Source organism: Hyaena hyaena, unplaced genomic scaffold, assembly GCF_003009895.1.
Source record: "Hyaena hyaena isolate Hyena2069 unplaced genomic scaffold, ASM300989v1 scaffold_53, whole genome shotgun sequence".
NCBI lineage: Eukaryota > Metazoa > Chordata > Mammalia > Carnivora > Hyaenidae > Hyaena > Hyaena hyaena.
In genome coordinates, this window is record NW_024080686.1 from 1,251,397 (window position 1) to 1,273,371 (window position 21,975).

The 21,975-nt window shown below is 52.1% G+C and overlaps 1 protein-coding gene across 4 annotated transcripts in view; it reads left to right on the forward strand.

Annotated features, from left to right (window-relative positions):
• Positions 1 to 21,975, forward strand: part of ASAP2 (ArfGAP with SH3 domain, ankyrin repeat and PH domain 2) — a 172,396-nt gene that overhangs the window by 134,323 nt on the left and 16,098 nt on the right. For all 4 annotated transcript variants that reach the window (XM_039231024.1, XM_039231025.1, XM_039231026.1 and 1 more), the window contains 7 exons: positions 815 to 948; positions 9,194 to 9,288; positions 15,476 to 15,665; positions 17,213 to 17,298; positions 19,038 to 19,153; positions 20,148 to 20,215; positions 21,326 to 21,439. In XM_039231024.1, coding sequence (XP_039086955.1) covers positions 815 to 948; positions 9,194 to 9,288; positions 15,476 to 15,665; positions 17,213 to 17,298; positions 19,038 to 19,153; positions 20,148 to 20,215; positions 21,326 to 21,439 — 803 coding nt within the window. The remainder of the gene's footprint in view (positions 1 to 814; positions 949 to 9,193; positions 9,289 to 15,475; positions 15,666 to 17,212; positions 17,299 to 19,037; positions 19,154 to 20,147; positions 20,216 to 21,325; positions 21,440 to 21,975) is intronic.

A 21,975-nucleotide genomic window follows, 5' to 3' on the forward strand; every position in this document is an offset into this window, starting at 1 on the left:
TGATACAAAGTAGTCTACGCATGCTCATACCTCCCAAAGTGTGCTGTGCTGGTGTGGCAGAAGTGCAAACACAGATGCCCTGGAGTGTTTCCTGATGGTAAAATTTTTTATAACTTGAACTTTTAAAAAACGACTAGACGGTTATCTGGTGACCAGGGTTGTGATATTTCCCCGCAGTGAGTTTCTAAGGGCAGCAGGAAGTTGAAAGGGAATGGTACTTAGGGGCCGTGGTACCGTGCTCTAGCGTGTTTGGTTTTGAGAGCTGTTCAGGCCTTCCTCCGGTGTGTGCTGTGTACCCGGCACACAGTACGTGCCTCGGTGACTTGGGAGTAGCTCGGTGACACGGTGCCAGCAGGGACCGGGGCCCAGGCAGCACTGCTGTCTGGCTCCGCACCCCCTGCAGCCCTGAGCAAGCCCTGTCTCCTTGCTGAGCACTGTGAAGACACCTGCCTGCTGGCGCGCTCTCGTGCACGGAAGACGTGTCTGGTCAAAGGCCTGTGGCACTAGAGGGCGCTGTGTGCTGTTTATTCTTGGACACACACCTGTCCCTTGGGAGTTTGTAATGAATGAACAGAAGGGTGGGCAGGACAAATGAGTAAATAAATGGAGGGGGGAGCAGAGAGGTGCATATGTGTGTGTTGTTTGTAAGCTGGTAGTAGTGCAGAAGGAGTGATGAGCGACGGCTCTAGCGGTGTCAGGGGTCGAGAAAATGCTCATGCTCAAAACCCCGTGCACAGTAACTATCCAGGAAAAGTGTCGTGACCCCAGCCCTGTGCTTGCTGCAAACTCTGACTTTCCCTTTTCTCTTTGGCAGATCCTACCTGGCTCTCCACCAATCTGGGCATCCTGACCTGTATCGAGTGTTCCGGAATCCACCGAGAGCTCGGGGTTCACTACTCCAGGATGCAGTCGCTGACATTAGATGTATTGGGAACATCTGAGCTGCTGGTAATTCTCCAGTCATTGATTTTGAAATGAAAATGAATCCACCAAATGCTAAGTTTTCATCTTGGCGTTCGAACCCATGTTGCTTTCTTGCGATTCCTCTGGGCTCTTGGTGATTGGTTTTCACCATATGGGTTTGGGCAATTAGAACCTCAGTGATCATTCCTCCTTCTCAGCTACTGGTAGTTGAAGGGACTTTTTGTTGTAAAACCTTGTTTCTAAATTAATAAGGTGAAGTGACACAAAAAAGGAGAGAGAGAGAGGTGTTTAAGACGTGGAATATGATGGTGACACAGTCTAGGTCACCCTGTTCCTTAAGCGTGTGCAGAACGGAAAGCCCAGAGCCAGTTGAGGGCTCGTTCTCCAGAGCCCCCAACAGATCCCTGCCAAGTCTGTGGTCACGACCTGGCTCAGGCCTCCAGTGCACTTTTCCTCTGCCCCTTACTGTCTCCCTTTGGGCAAGATATGGGCCACTGCTGGGGTGCCTGGGTGGCTCAGTTGGTTAAGCGTCCAACTTCAGCTCAGGTCACGATCTCACGGTTCATAGGTTCGAGCTCCGTGTCAGGCTTTGTGCTGACAGCTCAGAGCTTGGAGCCTGCTTCGGATTCTGTGTCTCCCTCTCTCTCTGCCCCTCCCCTGCTCATGCTGTTTCTCTCTCTCTCTCTCTCTCTCAGAAATAAAGTATTAAAAAAAAAAAAAGATATGGGCCACTGCCTTCATTTCTAAAGAAGGGGTTCCTTCTTGGTTCAGTGATAATATATAAGCTGTACAGCGTGGTGTAGAAGGATACTGGGAGCCTGAAGCATTTTCTGTGAAGTAATGTCCAGAGTATTGACACCGGCCCCATGGAGGAAAAGGCACATCACACCAGGTGTCTTGAGGCCACCTAAAATGGAGCTTTTGTGGACTGTTTGCAAAGCCCATGATTGCTAGTTGAGAGGCAGTGTTTGAAATTCTTGGTGTAGCTGGGCATTGGGCAGTGAACGTTGAGTGGATGTAGATTGCCATTGATTGTAATGAAAAGAGCAGTAGTCTTGACAGGAAATCAATTATTGTGGTCAGTGTACTTCTCAAGGGGCCGTAAATTTTACTGATGACCACTCCAGAAGCAGGGTCTGAACTTACAGTGCATTTTGAACTCTCTTGTCAAATCTTTCTGGTCTTGGCGAAGGATTCCTTTATGGTCTTGAACGGTGAAGTTGGGAGAAACGAGAGCGGATTCCGGGCTCCCGGGTAGTCACGCCCCTGATTACTTAACGTTAAAAACGAAGCCAGACGCAGCAAGACTCAGGCAGTGTATTCTTGGTTCCGCAGTGCCGTTCTTGTCAGTGTCATGAAGCATTTAGCCTGCATCGTGGAGCTGCGCATGCACAAGAGGTAGCCTGGGCAACTGGCGGTGGTTACACTCGACATTCCCACAGTATATTTCAAAGAAACACCAATTCTCAGAAAGCGCTGGTAAACCATGGCAGTTGGTGTACTGTCTTGATTTCCTCACATCAGTGGGAAGTGTTAAGTGATTTGTGGTGACATCATAATTGCGTATTTTGTACCAGGCACTTCCCAGAGCTCTTTGTATGTATTAGCACATTTGTCCTTCACTACAGCCCAGTGACCTTGCTCTTCATCCCCACTTTATGACAGAGGAACTAAGGCTTTGAATGTTTTAATGTGCCCAAGGTTATATAGTTATTAAATTGCCAGATCTGGGGCGGGAGCCTTTAATCTGACTCCAAAGCTCATGCCTCACCTCTGAAGAGCCTGGGACATAAACTGGTCTTTGTGGTGGCCTGTCCTGCTGTGTGGTGAGCATTTAAGCATCACTACTGTCCCTCCCTCTCCCCCATCCACCGTCCACTGTCCACCATCCCCGTCCCCCACCCCCATCCTCACCCCCCATCCTCATCCTCACCCCCCATCCTCATCCTCACCCCCATCCTCACCCCCATCCTCATCCTCACCCCCACCCCATCCCCATCCCCCATCCTCACCCCTGTCCCCACCCCCATCCTCAGCCCCCACCCCATCTCCCACCCCCACCCCCATCCCCCATCCTCATCTCGTCCCCACCCCCATCTCCCACCCCCACCTCCATCCCCAGCAAATGTTTAAGAAAAAGAAAGCCCTGCTTTGTAGTCTGCCTGTCCGTAGATGTCTGTACTCCTCCCATGGCCATTTTCTCAAATCTGTGTCATTATCAGTAACTAGCATGAGTCCCTGAATGTAACTGAGTTCACCGCACAAACACTGATTGTCATTGGCTTCAGAAACAGAATAGTGAAATGATTAGGAGGTGATGAGTTTTGAGCACTTATTACTTTGTTTTTAATATAATTTACTCAACTAGGAGTTTATATAATGTAATTTTAATAATGGCTCTTGTGAGCTGGTTGAAACTTGACCCAAGCACATCTATTAACACCTGCTTAAATGTATCTCAAAAATTAAACTGATGGCCTTCATGAGACTTGGCTACTAAATAGGAAAACACCAAAGAAAGTAGAAGGGAAGATGTTCATATCTTGGTGAATCCACGAGGTGGCTTCTGACCCCCTGGTTAGGATCCTGGCCTTTATCTCCCAGAGCCTGTCTGCATCTCCTCACAGGGGGTTAACACTTGGCCAGGCACCAGCCTTCTGGAGCCATCAGGCAGAGCCTGCTTATGTAATATCTGCAAGTATTTTCCGAACCTGATCTCTGCCATAGTTCAGACTCTCCCTGGTCTGCCTCTTCCTCAGTTATTATAGACAGAGGGAAAAGGCCCCCAAGTCTTGTGGGGTCCATTCCCACCCTCTGCTTGCCCCTCCGTTCTGCTTGTGTGGTCAGCTGGCTGCTCACGGGAGGTGGGCATTTCCCTGGCCCCACCCACCATGTGCCAGGACAGTGGGCCTAACGTCCTGCCCTGGGCCCTGACCGCTCAGCCCCAGAACCCTGACTGCTCGGCAATGCATGGAGAGTGTTTGTCAAGGGTTAGGATTCATTTCTATAAAGCATAAGACGCTCAAGTGTTTTTGAAGCACCCAGGTTATTTTTATTCTGCTTAGACAGTTGGATGCTTAAACAGAGGATTTCCAGAAGGCTTGACACATAGACCTGTGTGTGTGTGTGTGTGTGTGTGTGTTTAGAATTCCGCCGGGCACACAGTAAGACCTGTGAAGGATTAGCTCCCATTATTCTCTACTCCAGAATGACTTTAACTGAATCCTCTCAGAGCAACGATCCACGTGTCCTAATGTGTGAATCCACGGGGAGAGTCCACTCTGGTGTTCTGCTGCAAGTATGAAACTTTAGCATGTGCAGGGCAGGGACATCAGGGTCTCCGGGTGAGTTGTTTGTCGTAGCGTGTGTTATTGTGCAGCAAATGTTGATTGAGCCTCCTTGTACCCTATTAGAGGAAATACGAGGGTGAACTGGGAAGTACCTTCCCAGCGTGTCCATGGCAGCAGCCTGGGCAAAGTTGCTTTACAGGCGCCGTGATTCTTTGTCCTTCAGGGCAGTCAGTCCTGGAGCCCGAATGTCAGGGTGATGCGCTGTGATGGGCGGGGACTTTCATTCTCTGACTGGCATGACACCCCTAAACAGACAGGCACCCACCATGTAGATTGCCACTCCTATTGCCCATATGGCCTCACCGTATTATTCGTCCTGATAAAAATCATTTTACTTAGTGCCATAAATGATTTTCTGGTTTTGGATCTGCACACTGTTCCCTTAGAGGGTGTGCTGTGGAAACGTCATCATTTTCTTCTTTTTTTATTATGGTTTCAAAGCAGGCTTGACTTCCATGTTAACTGAACGGGTTTCAGCGGCATCTGTGAAGGTGGCTGGTTAGCAGTAATCTCTTCTCTCTACCTGCTGTTAGAATCACATCTCACTCAGTGGAAAGACACGCGTACGTGAAGCACTAATTAGTTCTGGGAGATCACACCCCTTGAACCTGTCCTCTATCACATGTGCTCAGTATCCTCAGATTTGAAAGCAGACTCACTTCCAGAAATGCTCCTGGTAAATACAGATTTTGGAAAGGTAGATCTTCTGCCCCAACACAGATCATTTTAGCACGGATTTCCAGTTCACACGTAAGATAACACCGTTGGTACCGGGGTCCTCGTATCATATGATCAATCTGACATCGTACATGAAGTTGGTAAAGGAAACTTTCATATGAAATTTTACTTGTGCCCATAATTTTAAAATCTTCTTCCACAGTCTTCTGTGAGCACATCCTCACAGCGGGAACCACTGTTTCCTGGGACTCCCGTGCAGCTGCTCCCTGGAAATTAAGGGCAGCAAAATATGTGGTACCAGCTACCATTTAGCGAGCAACTGTTATGTTCAGGCATTGTCCTGGGGTACTTTACATATACCGTGTCTGACCCAAACAAGAACTCTGTCTTTAAAAATGAGGCCAGGGCACCTGGGTGACTCAGTTGGTTAAGCACCCAACCCTTAATTTCAGCTTAGGTCATGATGTTATAGTTCAGGGATTCGAGCCCCACATCGTGCTCTGTGCTGACAGCGTGGAGCCTGCTTGGGATCCTCTGTCTCCCTCTGTGTACCCCTCCCCACTCATATTCTCTCTCTTTCTCTCTCTCTCTCTCTCTCTCTTTCTCTCTTTCTCTTTCTCTCCCCCACCCCCTAGAAATAAATAAATAAATGTTAAAAAAAAATTTTTTTTAAATGAGGCCAGAGAACTGAAGCCAGGATTTATGCTCTAGACCATCACACCCCAGAGCCTGTGGCCCTTTCTTTTTTTTTTTTTTTAATTTTTTTTAATGTTTTATTTCTGAGAGAGAGAGAGAGATAGTGTGAGCAGGGGAGGGTCGGAGAGAGAGGGAGACACAGAATCTGAAACAGGTTCCAGGCTCTGAGTTAGCTGTCAGCACAGAGCCCGATGCGGGGCTTGAACCCACGAACCATGAGATCATGACCTGAGACGAATTCCTACACTTAACCATCTGAGCCACCCAGGCACCCCGACCTGTTCATTTTAAATAACATCTCTGAATTTTTTTTTAACTACACACCCTATCAGAAAGAAACTGAACACCAAAACGTGTATATATAAAACAATATATAATTAGAGCTATATTACTAAGAGGTATATTATATAGTTCATAAATTATGTCAAAAATAGAATTTTTAAAAGCTTAGGTGAAAACAGTTTTTTCCCATGTACCCCAGAGAATTATTTTGGTCTCTTGTTTTTGGAGGTAGGCATTTAAAGCATTTCTCAGCTCTGCTTGCCGGGGTCCAGCCCTCACCGCCCTGGGCCTTTACCCGTGTGTACATTAGAGACGCGCTCCAGCCTTCCCCACGTCTGGGATGTGAGGGCCCAGGAAATAACTCCCCAGTTCCCCGCATGGATTTGGAGCCAGTTGAGAGATCAAACGTCTGATTCATTGTTACAAGAGGCCAGATTGATTAATAAGGTTTGCACGTGTGGGAACAGCCCCGGGCTCGGGCAGGAGCAGCCCACAGCCCTGAGCATGGCGTCCCGTGGGTGTGGCGGGGCTGAGGACCCCGGCCATGAAAGTTCTTTCCATCATTTGCCCACTCCTCCCCTCAGGGAGCTAAGAGCAGGGAAGACTGTCACAGCCGTAGGTGTCCCTCCCTCTGGAAACAGGAAGACAGGCAGGAGGTTTTCCCCATCCTCACCCCAAACTCTAAAAACAATTTCTGGATAAACTCCAAGGTCTCAGTCCGGCTCCATGGGCTGGGCACAGGTCAATGCTAAGGGTCTCCAGAAACGTGTGGCTCTGGTCCCTGTCCTCAGGTGCTTCCGCGCAGTGAGGCAGAGGGACATGGGGTTCCACGCAGGGCGTGTGTGGTGTCATGGGCATTTTCACTGCCGTGCTGACACATACCTGTGCCGTCTCCATACTCCGTGCTCAGTGCAGACTTCTTTCTCTGCCCTTAGCACCGTGCATTTCTGTCTATTCATCTCTGTCTCCTTAGACTGCGCTCTATCTGGGGCGCCTGGGTGGCTCAGTTGCTTGAGTATCCAACTCTGGGTTTCGTCTCAGGTAATGATCTCATGGTTCAGGAGATCGAGCCTCATGTCAGGCTCTGCAGTGACATCATGGGGCCTGCTTGGGATTCTCCCTCCGCACCCCCTCCCCCCCACCGTCTTGCCCCTGCTGGGGCATGTGCTCTCTCTCAAAATAAGTGAATAAACTTTAAAAATAAAAAAAAAAAAGACTGAGCTCAGAGCTCTCCCCAAGCAGGGCCGTGTCTCGTGCTCGGTGCCAAGCGCATCTGAGGACTCCGTGTGCATGCGCGGACAGACCTGGGGCTGGGATTTGTGACGCTGAGTGATGTAGCACTTAAAGTGCCCCGGACGCTCCTAGATCTGATCGGAGTCCTCCTGGAGTGGGGGGCACGTGTGTTGGGGGCTGCTTACCATGCTTACCACCAGCCTTGTTGTTTCCTTGGCTTCTGCCCCCTTGGCCCGCTGGGACCCACACTTACCCGACAAGACCCCGCAGCTAACATCTGCAAACGCTTTGCTTTCGTTGATGACTCTAAAGGAGTCCTCTGCAGGCCGAAGTATTCACTGGAACTTGGCAAAACTGTGAGGCGGCACATTTCTCTGCACTGGGCGAGCGTGACACACGGATGCGGTGGCTCCCTGGACCAGCTGTCCCCTCGCAAACCAGCCAAGTCCAAGCAGAAGGGAAGCAGCCGATTCCTGGGGAATTCTCCTCCTCACGCCTCCCCCTCCCATCTGCTTAGCACAGACTCAGGCATGTGGGGCCCTCGCTCACGGAAGGGCGCTGTGGCTGGTTCTGTGCCTTACCTTCTGAAGGGAGACGACTGTGACTGGCTAGGGGATGGTGTCCGTGTTATATTGAAAGATGGGGTCACTTGACCATGCCTGGCTCCAAACAGGGCCCCTGATACTGAGCTTCAGTCCCGGGTCGGACACTGACGATCCAAGAAAACATTGCAGGCATTGGGTCCGTGGAACGTGGGCATTGTCACCTGACATGGTTCTCGAGGAAACTGCAGTGAGGCCGCCCCAGATTTTGTCACCTGACAGTGGCCTGAGGACCCAGGTGTGGCTGGTGAGTGCCTGGTGCTTTGAGCCATCTAGGACACTGTTCACTGTACCATGGACGGTAAAATTAGGAAACGCATTGGGCGCTACCAAGGTGTCCCACGTCCCTTGTCCTGCGGCGTCCCTCACGGTCCCATTTCACTGCTGCCTTAGCTCCCACAACATCCCCGGTAACGCGTGGCCACATCACTGCTCAAGAATAGAAATATCAGCGGCTCCACACGCCCTGTCGTGCCATGTTCAACGCTGAAGGTGAAATACCTGTTCTCATCAAAGCCCCGCGCCAGGGGCTGGCTTTCAGTTCTGTTTCACTCACCACAGAAGAAGCTGATCTCTGTCAGGTGCTGGGCTGGCCGCTCCAATAAGATGATTAAACCCCTGCTTTTAAGGGGCTCCTGGGCCCTCAGAGTTTGTGTGGTGTCCACTGAAGAGAGCACCAGTTGCCATACTGAGCTCCACTAAGACAAGCCGTGACGTTTGTCTCCCTGTCTTAGCTGCAGCGAATGCCCTGCCTCGTATGCAGGAAGCATAAAATGTGTTCATTTAAATTTTAACGAATAAGAAGGTTGAACATTGGGCGAGGACCTTACCTGGGGAACAAGTCCATTTTTGTGCTTCAGTTTATAGAACGCTTTCACCTAAATTGTCCCACTTTGTTATTATTACAACTCAGCAACGTAGGCATTATGCCTGTTTTACTGGTGAAAAATCTAAACTCAGGTAAACTGACTTGGGTGTGGTCACAAAGCCAGGAAAGAGAACCATGATTTGAGCCCGAGTGCCTGAGTCTTGGCCTCCGGGCCCAGCACCCTCCGCTGTAGAGAGCCACCTCCTGGCTGGCATAAATAGATCTTTTTTGGTCCATCTCAGTTGGAACACAGGTGCTCTGGGGGGAGTGGATAAGGATGGAAACTGACATTGGACCAAGTTACTGCCCCTTCCTGTCCACCGAGGTGCTTCATCCAGGGGACATTTTGTGAACATTTCTTTCTAATAGACCTGCTGCTTATCTCTAGTTTTACAAGTGCCTTTGGGGTTTGGGTTTTGTCCATCTTTATTGATGGCAAACCACCTGATTGCTCTATTTCTTAGTGGCCATTAAATAAATAAATCATCATGCATGAGTAGTGTGTAGCAGTGGGATGTATTAATAATTGAGAGCCCTGAAATTGACTTCTGTTTTTGCAGCTTGCCAAGAATATTGGGAATGCAGGCTTCAATGAGATTATGGAATGCTGCCTTCCGGCTGAGGACTCGGTCAAGCCCAACCCGGGCAGTGACATGTAAGTATGCAACTGGCTGTTCTCATTTTCTGAGCAAAGACTGGCCTCGCACTCGAGCCCCGTGAGGCAGGACAGTAGCAGGTTTGGGGTATCTCAGTTGTTGCTTCTTTAGGGAATAGATCACCCTGGCTTGTTTGGGGTTTTTTGTAAGTCACCTTTCTGGGTTTCCAGATAAAAAATCGGTGTGGCTGGTTTTCTTAGGAAGAGGCCACAGGCAAGCAGCTTTGGTCGATGTTCTTTGTGAAAGAGAGAGGACTAGTGTCATACTCACTGTTGGCATGCGGGTACCTCCTCACCTTCTGCGTCAGGGGTGTCCTCTCTCCTCCTCTCTGTATAGGTTCTAAAAATGTTTTTTTTATTTTATTTTTTTAAACTTTTTAATGTTTTTATTAATTTCTGAGAGAGAGCGTGAGCATGGGAAGGTCAGAGAGAGAGGGAGAAACAGAATCTGAAGCAGGCTCCAGGCTAAGCTAGCTGTCAGCACAGAGCCCGATGTGGGGCTTGAACCCACAAACCGTGAGATTATGACCTGAGCCGAAGTTGGACACTCAACCAACTGAGCCACCCAGGCGCCCCTAAAAATGTTTTTAATGTTTGTTTATTTTTGAGAGAGAGATAGGGAACACAGGTGGGGGAGGGGCAAACAGAGAGGGAGACACAGAATCTGAAGCAGGCTCCAGGCTCTGAGCTGTCAGCACAGGGCTTGAACCCACAAACTGCGAGATTGTGAGCTGAGCTGAAGTTGGATGCTTAACCAACTGAGCCACCCAGGCGCCCTCTCTGGATAGATTCTGAGCCACATATCGTTTTCTGGCCCAGCGTCCTTGCAAATGTTGAGAGTTTACTGTTTTCTTAAACAAGAATTTTTTGTCTTTGTTTTACTTTTGACACATATCTGACCGAGAAGTTTTTGTGCCTCATGCATCCATCTGGCCTGACAGGAGATTTTCCTGCCAGTCTTATCAAACAGAGTGTAAATCACCGGCTTACACTGGTCTTTGGGCTCAAGAGGTAGATGGAGGAAGACCAGCAGGTGCGGGCCGTGGATGGCATGTCTGCTCCAGGTGGCCGGGGGGTGATGACCTGCTATTGTACAGTGCAGAGTGGGGCAGACAGAAGGAAGAGGGGTGTCCCCGGGGCAGTTAAAGGCCAAACACCTGCATTTAAGTACTGAGTCTGGACCCCAGTGATCCCCCAGGAGAGGAGGAAATGAGAACAGTGTGATAGGAGAGAGTAGAAGAATTCATTCACAGAGACCGCATTGCCCTTGGAAGAAGGTAGAAAGAGAATGGCTGGCATAGGTGTCTCCTCAAGCACAGCAGGTGAGGAGCAGTGGGCAGGACTCTGGGAGTGGTGGTATTCACACAGCAGCGGGGGAGCAGTGGGCAGGGCTCTGGGAGTGGTGGTGTTCACACAGCAGGGTGGGTACAGGCCCTTGTAGGTGTTTGTAACCGGTTTGTTGAGACCTGGCTTTGGGAAGCTGAGATGGTTTGACCTGCGTTCTTGTGCATCTGGGGGAGGCAGCAATGCAGTAAGAGAGCCTAGACATCCAAGGGCATGAACACACCGTGCCCCTTACACACCCTGTCAGGTGTCCGGTATCTGAGAGGATTCGGTTGGTGTTGAATGAAAGCTGCTTCCTGTCGGAATCCTGCAGCAGGTGCTGGCCATTGCATTTCCGGGGGATTGGATACTGGGCACGAGGCTAAGTTACCATCCTCTCTGTGTGAAAATCTGAGTTCCAAATCTGTGTTCTTACCCAGACCTGGAGACGCAGGCGGTAGAGGACGTAGGACCTTAGCCGATCGTGGGACCTGGGCAGGTTTGTGAGCTGCTCTGAGCCCTCTGAGAACACTCACCTGCTCACAGAGCCATAGGGACGGTCATCAGCGGTGGTGAGGCAGACGTGGGGCCGGTGGTGTTGGCTGCTCTGCTCGCTCCCCCTGGGTGAGGGCAGTGGTAGAGGCCACGTAAGTGCTATGCACCGATCCCACATACCTTGAGAAATTAGGGTCCTCCCATTTAGATTTCTTTTCTTTTCTTTTCTTTTTTTTAAATGCTTGTTGAGAGGGGTGAGGGGGAAGGGGCAGAGAGAGAGGGAGACACAGAATCCAAAGCAGGCTCCAGGCTCTGAGCTGTCAGCACAGAGCCCGATGCGGGGCTTGAACTCACTAACTGTGAGATCATGACCTGAGCCGAAGTCGACGCCTAATCGACTGAGCCCCCCAGGCACCCCTCCATTTAGATTTCAATTGGAGAGTTACCCAGAGGTGAGCCAGCTGTCCCTGGGATCGCTGGGAGACCCCGTTTCACAAAGGAAATGTCATGGTCTGCTGTGCTACGTTTATATACAGCCTAAACGACATATCAGGAAGGTGCCACCCTCCCGAACTGCTGTAATATTGATCAGTTTTGAGCAAAATGTATGACAAGTCATTTCTTCCAAGTACCAGAGGTGCTTTATAAAAGCAGAGGATTTGTCTACTCTGGGGCTAGATGATTCGAAAACATGAACATGATCTGCTTTGAATCCTTCAGTATAAACGTTTTGTCTGCTTTGAAATACCCCCCACCCACTGCCAGCTGTGGCACAAATGAAAAGGAAGTTTAGCCCTCCCCCTTTTTCTTCCCCCAAAATGAGGGTGGATGGCCCGTGTGATGGCAAAATGCCACCTACTTGCACACTCGCTCAGGTGAAATTAACTGCTGGTCTCTCTGCTCTTGTAGCCTTTGGCTCGATTTAAAAACATTTCATCCCACTTGCTATCACACCGAAGTATTTACACATATTTCTCTAATAGAGCACGTCTTCCTGATTTTTGTATTTCCCACCACAATATGTTGCTTGTGGTGGTTCAGTGCATATTTAATAAATCAACAAGTCAAAGATAAAGCCCCAGCTCTGTGGCTATTTAAATAAGCCGATATTTTACTTGCAGATGAAAAGGAGTCTATGCTTCTGGTTTTATCTCAGGACGACACACCATCTGCGGATTAATCTGTTGACAGGGAAGCCAAAGGCCCTCTGGTGGCCGACGAATCCCCAAATTTTGGATTTGGGGGGCTGGGTGTGGGGGGCTAGAAATCGGTCGGCGGGGGAAGCAGGCCGATTTGTCTGTTTATGGAGACAGCGCTGTTCCTTTTCTGTGATTAAGGGCCTCACGCAGGCGCACCCTTCAGAAGTACGGGCCTCTCCTGAACACATGCTGAATGTGTTGTCATTTTAAGTTCATTGCTTTTCTCCAGAATGTGCTAGGAGGCCCCCCGAGGAGAACATGGGCCCGGAGAGCAGGGCTGCCCTCAGGGAGCTTGCCTGCTGCGTGTGTCCCCTTGCTAGACTCCTGTTTACTTATCCTCACCGGGGAGGTGAAAAAAGTTGACAGCATATGTCGCAAGGACCAAACGGGGTGTGTGTTTGTGAGGTGACACACGGGACGTCGGTTAGCACAGTTGATGCAGTCTGCGTTTCACTAACACTGGCAGTGAATGTCTTGGGTCAGGGTGGTGGGGAGAGAAGCCACCCGCCGCTGGGAGCCTGGAGTCGGCTGCCCCCTGGGGCCTGCGGCGTTGACCCGAGGGGCTCGGTGGCTGACTGCTGGTGACGTGATGGCAGACGCGGTTGGCCCAGCCCTGGTGGCAGCATGGGAAGGAGCGGCCCCTGAGCTGAGAAGAACCGACCAGGCCGTTGTGGTCATTACAGCTGGCGTCCCCAGAGTGCTGGGCTGTCTCCTGTGACCTCCTGTCCCCTCAACATGAGGCAATGGAGCCTGTGTGAGCAGCCGTCTGACCCGGAGCCTGGGCCCTGAACTGTGCGGGCTCCCAGAGCTGCCACCGGGCCCTGGCTCTTCCTTCAGCCTCCCCTGCCCAGTTCCTTGAAATTCAGTGTACTTCACACTTTCCAGAAAGGAACCAAGGAGATCAATCCTGCTGGGCCGTTCTCTGTACATCTGGTGGCCCAAGTTAAGTTTTTGTATTGTCAGTGGAACTTAGTTTTCTCTGACATGCTTTTTTTTACCAACCTGATTGAAATACAATTCACATACCGTACAATTCACCATTTATTTATTTATTTATTTTTTAATGTTTTATTTATTTCTAGGAGAGAGAGAGAGAGACAGCGTGAGCAGGGGAGGGTCAGAGAGAGAGGGAGTCACAGACTGAAACAGGCTCCAGGCCCTGAGCTGGCAGTCAGCACAGAGCCCAACGCGGGGCTCGAACTCACGAACCGCGAGATCATGACCTAAGCGAAAGTCGGACGCTTAACCGACTAAGCCACCCAGGCGCCCCCAATTCACCCATTTAAATGGAAATTCCGGGGGTGCGTGGGTGGCTCAGTCATTTAGCATCCAACTTCGGCTCAGGTCACAATCTCACGGTTCATGGGTTTGAGCCCCACATCAGGCTTGGAGCCTGGAGCCGCTTCAGATTCTATGTCTCTCCCACTCTCTCTGCCCCTCCCCCACCATGCTCTCTCCCTCTCGAAAAAAAAAAAAGTAAAACATTTAAAAAAATAAATAAATGGGGATTCAGTGAAGTTCACCCTATTCACAGAGTACACATCCATCACCACAATTTGGAACACTTTTATGTCCCCGAAACAAAACGCTGTGCCTGTTAAGCATCACCTACTCCACCCTCCACTCCTTCACCCCCCACCCCCCAGCCCTGCTACTCTGCTTTCTGCCCCTCCACCTTTGCCTCTTCCAGACATTTTGTGTCAGTGGGATCACACAATGTGTGGCCTTGTGTGTCTGTCTGGCTTCTTTTCTGTCACATGATGTTTTCAGGGCTCAGCCACGATGTAGCCCGTGTCAGAACTCTGTTCCTTGGTGTGGCTGAACAGCACTGCATTGTGCAGGCAGCCGCATGTGCGCCTCTCTTCAGCGGCTGATGGGTCTCTGGGCTGCTTCCTGACACGTCTCACTGGATCGCCACAGGGAATTTCTATTTAGTGTATCTCTCAAAACTCCTGTCTACATTTTTTGTTGTTGCTGCTGTTGTGTGATAAGGTCCTTGGAGTAAGATGCTGAGGGTCCTCCTGACCAGGAGCTACTGTTTTTCTTGCTCTCCAGCTTTAAAACTTATTTTTTAATGTTTATTATTTGAGAGAGAGACGGAGGGGCAGAGAGGGAGACACAGAATCAGAAGCAGGTGTCAAGCTCTGAGCTGTCAGCACAGAGCCCGACACGGGGCTTGAAGCCACAAACCATGATAGATCATGACCCGACCCTAAGTCAGACGCTTAATCGACTGAGCAACCCAGGCGCCCCTTGCTTTCCATTTTTAAGTTCAGTAGGCAAGTTCCAGGCCCTGAGGACCTACTGAGTGCCCAGCAAATGTGTCGGTTCACGTATTTTTCCCAGTTCTATGAGGGCGTGTTGTACACATTTGCACACATAGGACTTGAGACCTAAGGAAACGAAATGTGTGTCCCAGGATGCATGTGCCGTCTGAATGGTAGGGGTGGGATCTGAACCCACACTCCTGGTGCCTTCCCTGGAGTGGCTGCCATTGTGCACTCTGTGGGGGAGGTAGTCTGTGAACACACTGCCATGTGAAGGCCAGAAGATAGACCACAAAAGCTGCCCATTTGTTCTGGTTCATCAGACGTGGGGTGCGTTTTCTGCCAGACACAGTGCCTACGAACAAGAAGATAACTGACTTCACGCTTTTTTTTTTCTTAATGTTTATTTATTTTTGACAGAGAGAGCGAGTGCAAGCCAGGGAGGGTCAGAGGGGGGACAGAGGTTCTGAAGTAGGTTCTGTGCTGACAGCAGTGAGCCCAGTGCGGGGCTTGAACTCAAGAACTGTGAGATCATGACCTGAGCCGAAGTCAGATGCTCAACCGACTGAGCCCCCCAGGCGCCTGACACTCTCTTCACTCTCAGGGAGGGCCTCCCAGCCTGCCTAACCTGGCCAGTTACCTTTGGCACCTGAGTCAGGCCCAGGTACCCTGCACCTGGCCTTGTAGCCTCTTGTGTTGGAAACTGGAGGATCTCGATGCTCTAGGTGTCCCTGGACACAGGCACTGCACGGTCACACAGCCGATTACTCCCTGCTCCCCACGGTGCTTCCTGCACGGAGGGCGTGTGCAGGAATTTTTTTAAATTGTTACAGATGATTGAAGGTTAGATATGTTTGAATAGAGGCCCTTAATCATTCACAAGGTGGTTATGCTTGGTTTCAGGAATGCCAGGAAGGACTACATTACTGCCAAGTACATCGAGAGGAAGTATGCGAGGAAGAAGCATGCGGACAATGCAGCAAAGCTCCACAGCCTTTGTGAGGCCGTCAAAACCAGAGACATTTTTGGGTTACTCCAAGCGTATGCTGATGGCGTGGATCTCACAGAAAAAATCCCACTGGCCAACGGACACGTAAGAGTGTGGCTTGCTACTTTCTAAAAAGCAAAGAAAGAGAGGGGAAAAATGGCAGGGCAGTGTCATCCGAAATGCTGACCAAGTGGTGTAATTCTCTGAAGGAAGATGGCACTGGATTCTGGGGAAGAAATTGGTGGTTTATTCTTCTTCAACCAAAAATACAATGCCAGCCCTGGAAGGAAAGCCCGTGCCCTGGGGGAGGGAGCGTCTTCTCAGAGGCCGGAGAAGCCCGGTCTCCCGTGAGCAGGGAGGCATCCCTGGGAGGGGGAGCCCCTCAGCCTGTTACGTGCCTGCGCCCTCCTCCCCAAGGGAGCACGAGAAGGAGGGACACCCCCCAGTTTCCTGGGAGGGCCTTGTTGAGAGGGTGGGGTCTCAAGGTGGCATGGGATCTTACCGTCAGGATCGAGTCCACAGGAAACCGGTCACCAGTGTCACAGCTTGGCGTGCGTCCTAATTCTCTTCCACGGGCGACCCTGTAGACACACATTCCCTGGAAACCTCCTTACCCTCATAAGGAAGGCGCGGGATGCCGGGCGTTACCCCCTAGCAGCCGAGCACGAGCTCTGTGGAGCCTGATGCCCAATGTTAGAGAGAAAGGTCAAGCCCCTGCCCCAGGCAGAGGACAGGGGAGTGGCCCTGGCTGGCTGAGCAGCCCAGGCAGGTGGATTGGGGGGCGCCTCCCTCTTTATCCCACGTTCCCCATTCCATGGATATTTCCTTTGCCTCCAGCTCTCTCACCCACCCACCCACCCACCTGAGACCAGCCTCCTCTGATCCTCCCCCACCTGCCAGAACTCTTTCAGAAAAGGCAGTGGGGGTCCTGTGTTCCCTAGTAGAAATTGAAGACAGTCTGGGCTTAGCGCTCCTGGCCTTACCTGTAAATACAGAATGAAAAACTCTAATGTTGTTTTAAAAATAAGCATTTATGTTTATTCAGGAAACAGGTATTAAAGATTGGGCACAGGAGGACTGGGGAAACTTCCGGGGTCTTTGGACGAAGACCCCCACACACACATTTATAGGCAACACCGCATGTTGTTGGTACAGAGATGGGAATGTAAAGATAGAGGAGACTTTGAGATGAAAGCCCTGAATTTCTCATTACTTTCTGTGGAGGAAAGAAGACCAGTCTGGAAATGGTCCCAGGGGCAGAGTTGGCTGTGGAGACTAGAGGGGCACCACATGTCTTAGAAGCGATTTGAGGGGCACCTGGGGGGCTTAGTCGGTTAAGCGTCTGACTTCAGCTCAGGTCATGATCTCATGGTTTGTGGGCTTGAGCCCCGTGTCAGGCTCTGTGCTGACAGCTCAGAGCCTGGAGCCTGCTTCAGATTTGTGTCTCCCTCTCTCTCTGACCCTCCCCTGCTCACGCTGGCTCTCTCTCTCTCTCTCTCTCTCTCTCAAAAATAAATAAAACATTAAAAAAAAAAACGACTTGAGAGAAAGAATAAAAGGCCTTTGGAAGAAAGATACACAGTTTTGCTCACAGTGAACACAAGACTGAATGCTCCCCTTGGGATTCTGGAATGTTTCTCTTTGGTCTTTAGGAGCCGGATGAAACCGCCCTGCATCTTGCCGTCAGATCGGTGGACCGGACTTCTCTCCACATCGTAGACTTTTTAGTCCAGAACAGGTAGGTGTTCCACCCTCAGGAGAGGCATTTGATTTTGTTCCGTGGTGTTTCTGAGGGAGGATCAGCTTCCTGCCTCACTGTGTGGCTGTGGGACAGGAAGTGAGCCGCCAGGCACCAGTCCTGAGACCCTAGAGCGTGGGGGCAGAGACCCTTCATGGTGTCTGCAAGATCCACCTTCGGGCATCTGGGACTCAGGAGACCTCAGATTGAGACATCCGAATCCGGGCCCCGGAAGGCAGACTGCGGCCCCCACGACCACCCCATGCACAGGGCCATCCCCATGCTCACATCCCTTGTGTCTCACAAGACCCAGGCGGGGTACCCTGGGCAGCGGGGACCTGAGCCACCTGCCTTCGCTGAGACTGTAAACTGCAGCACTGGGCTGTGGGCATTTTGTCCAGTTTGAAGAGTTGCTTCTATATTTTAATTAGAAGTTGCCTTTAAACATGTGTGTTTGTGTGTGTGTGTGTGTGTGTGTACACGCCACAGAGTCCTGCTGTTTGGTGCGTCCCACCTCCCTCTGGTGTATCACCGCCTGGTGGCAGCAGGCCTGCCCCACCCCAAACACCCATGAGGTGTCTCTTGACTCCTTGATCCTGGTTTGGGGAATGGGGGGTGGAGGGGTTCCTGGTCAGAAGCCCCTGAAATGGCTCCAAATGGTGTGGAAAATTGCACAGTGCGACAGTAAGGTCATATTTTGCGTTTCTGCCTTTTCCTGCTGTCCCTGGGGGGTTGGGGTGGGGGGAAGTACGGAAGTGGCCAGAGATAGCACAACTTAGGGCCGGTCGGTGGTTCACCGGGCTCTGGAAGCCGCCCGGCCAGCGCCTGGCGTGTCCCAGCGGCTCCGTGGACCCTGGATGGAACAGCTCTGGCGCCGTCCTCCCCCAGTGTGGATTCTCGGAGCGTGAGAAGGGAAATCCTGGCTTCCTCTTTGCCAGAACGGAAGGAGGGCAGCAGGAAGAGGGGAGAGATCAGAACATGAGGCTCATTTTCACACTGACAGTGTAGCGGGTTCTGTCGTGAGGAGAGCAGTGGATGCCACCTCCTGGTGACTGTCCCCATCTGTCCTTCCAGAGGCCACAACGCCCTGCTGTCCCTCCTCCTCACAATGACAGCCATGCTTCAGGGCTCTGTCCACCAGTGGGTTGAGTGGCTTGCCCCACATCTGGGGAGCATGGTGCCTTTTGGGGTAACCCGGTCTGTTTTGCACTGGGGGGACCAGAAATCGCGAGGCCCTGTCAGCTGGGTCCAGTCAGGGCAGCCTGGGAACAGCGACCTCAGGGGAGCTTCTGTCCTCTGGACCCTGGAAAGCGGCTCTTCCCCTTCCTGACAAGTGTCAGTAGTAGGGTGAAAGCAAGCGGGCCCGCCCTTCTGTGGGACAGGCCCGCACGTCACACAGGCTTCCCAAGGCCCAGGCAGACCCCGCCGTCTTGGGGCACGATGGAGACGCTGGAGGTGGCCCGGTGCAGGGCTGGCTTGGGGGGGGGGGGGTTGGGGGAGCGGGGTTGGGCGTGGCCCCTGCTCAGCAGCACGGGTGCCCCTGTGTCTTTCTGGCCTCCGCCATCCTGCCAGTCCCCTGGTGGCCTTATGCCACGGCTGCCTCATCCGCACGAGCAGTCATGGCGTCGGATCCCAGCACGCAGAGGAGGATTCAGAGAAACCCACCCCCCCACTGGGCCCCAGCCCCCCGGCCTGTCACTCACCATTCTTTCTCTTCTTCTGTCCCCGTCCCCGGCCAGTGGGAACCTGGATAAGCAGACGGGGAAGGGCAGCACCGCCCTGCACTACTGCTGCCTGACCGACAACGCCGAGTGCCTGAAGCTGCTCCTGCGGGGCAAGGCCTCCATCGAGACGGGTGAGCGGCCGCCCGGCCTCGGCCCGTGTCCCTCCGAAGGCGGGGCCTCCCCTGCCCGCCCCGCACAGCTCCTGTGTTTGACACCCGTCTCCCTCCTCTGACACACAGACTTCCCGCCGTTGGCGGGTGTTTTATAGGTTATGCGAGGCAGGGCGCAGGCCCCACGGATGTCACTCACGCGGAGGTGACTTGAACAAGCTTTGGGGCGTCTCGCCCTCCTGTCTCCTGTCCAGAGCCCCCACCTGGCATCCGGTGTAGTCTCTTCCTGGCCCTGGGGTGGCAGGTGTACAGGCGGCGAGGAGACACCGTTCACTGCCGCTTGGGGCGCCGAGTCTCCTCCGCGTGGGACCCGGGTCTGCCGGGCCTTCCTTCTCCCTGCTGCATGGGACCCTGGCGCACTGGTGGCTGGCCTGAGGGCAGGCAGTAGTGACCGGGTTTGGGGGAAGTGATTTTGAAGACCTGTTGAACAGGGAGCAAAGAGAACACAAAGAAGGCACACACCTTCTTGAGTCAAGTTTTCTTTTTTCTTTTTCTTTTTTCTTTTTGGGGGACAGGGTGGGTAGACAGATTTTCAAACAGGCTCCTTATCCAGCAAGAAGACCAATGCCACTGACGCAGGGCTCGATCCCATGACTAGGAGATCATAACCTGAGCCGAAATCTAGAGTCAGATGCTTAAGTGACTGAGCCACCCAGGCATCCCAAGGTTTTTCTTTTTCTTTTTTTTTTTTTAATTAATCCAACCTTGTTGGCAGAGGCTTATTTAGAAGAAAATGGCACAACTTGGGATTTGCAGACCGCTGAGGAGTTCGGTTCCGTGCCCGTGGCCAGCTCTGTCTCCCCGACCACGTACCGCCGCAGGCCGCGCCCCCTGCTCCAAACTCCCTGTGGGGCTCATGAGTCATGCTCACTTCCACTGAGTGCCGCTGCTCAGCGCCTCCTGGCAGCCCGCCTTCCCCCGCTTGTCTTAACGTCTCCATCTGTTGCCCTTTTAGCCAATGAGTTGGGAGAGACGCCGCTGGACATCGCCAGACGCCTCCGGCACGAGCACTGTGAGGAGCTGGTGAGTCTCCCACCCGGTGTGGACGCGGCCAGGGCGCCCTGCCTGACCCTCTGCAAGGTGCAGGCCCTAGAGGGGGCAGCCAGGAGAAAGCACACTGGGGGAGTCTTTGGAGAGGAGGCGGCCACCTCCTCGTGGTGACACTTGGAACGCTGGTGGGCTTTTGCTGGTTGGACATGTTGGTAGTGTTCCTGGCCCTAACGTGGGGCACGTGGAGCAGAGATCAGGGTCCACCACGGCTTCAGCTCATCTCTAGCGTCGGGGAGACTCCAGCTGGCGTTCTTACTCGGTTTCCCTGCCCTGAATCATTCAGATCGTTCCACGCCATCTTTTCCTGTCCTGTTCTAGAATAGGCAGTGCCGCCAGAGGGCAGAGCCCACGGGCTTCGCCAGTTGGGCTGCACCACCATGACATGTCGTGCCAGGGCTCACTCTCTTGCTGTTTCCTCGTTTGTAAAGTGGAGTCCATGTACCAGTTTACAAGGTCGTTTCAAAAATTAGTGTTGCGCTCTGAAGCTCAAAGTAGTTGATATCCACTAACTCATTTAATCTCAATGGCCACCTATGACACAGTTTCTTCTGTTATCCCTATTTTACAGATGAGGAAACAGACACAGAAGGGTTAAGTAACTTGCCCAAGGTCACACAGCTACTATCTGGCTATGGAGGAGATTAAAGACTAACGTGCTAACACATTGAATCTAAAGGATTTGCTTCTCTCGTGTGTATCTAAAATGGAACTAGCTATCTGTTCCTGGAGAGCACTGTGAAAACAGTCATTCACATTCACTTGTCTTTGGGGCTGAAGCTTTCGTGCTGCCCGAGACCGGTCAGGTTAACAGTGGAAACGTCCGTTGTCTGTTGAGTTTGCTCCTGCGTGCGGTTGTCTGCACCTGCGGGCCGTCCTGGAGGCCTGAGATAGCCCTGGCTGCCTACGGCACTTCGCAGTTTACAGAACGCTAAACGGGAGTAGGAGCTAAGTGTTCCAAGGTCGTCTGTGTTTTGGGGGGGGATCTCAGTCAGCCGGCCTCACCCCGGGGTCTCTGCCTCCCTTGCCCCACACCACCCCAGGCTGCTCGCCTCTCAGCAGCTTCTCAACCCTTCGTCCTCTCAGCTGACCCAGGCCTTGTCTGGAAGGTTTAATTCCCATGTCCACGTCGAGTACGAGTGGCGGCTGTTGCACGAAGACCTGGACGAGAGCGATGACGATGTGGACGAGAAACTGCAGGTCAGTGTCCGGCCGCAGGTGCCAGGGCTGTCGTGATGGGCCTCGTTCTGAGTGGGGTGGGTCCTAGCGTCCCCTCTGCACACAGTGGCTTTGTAGAAAAAGCGGAGTTCTCTTTTTTGCCCCCGTTGATCTCAGTAGGTGTTTGGTCTCACCCTCCCACACTGCCACCCGGCTCCCAGCTCTCAGCATCGATGACTCAGGGGAACCTTCCTTGGGTCGTCGTTAGCTGATCACTGCCTGACCTGAGGGAAAGAAATTTCCCCGTGAGGAAAGAAAACCCGTCTAGTGGGTTTTAGACGAAGCCCTTGCACTGTGCAGGTGATAAAGAGCCAGGGGCCCCCAGTGTCACGGGTCACATCCACTCATTGGTCGTTAAAACCTTAACTGGAATCATTAAATGACCTTTAGAGCTGTGGGTCTGACTTTTTCCTTTATCCAGTGGGGTCGTGGAAGCTTCGAGAGAAGTCGACTCGGCCACAGTGAGGCCAGTATTTAGAGACCAGCTTGGGGCCAGACAGAGGGCACTTCCTCCAGAG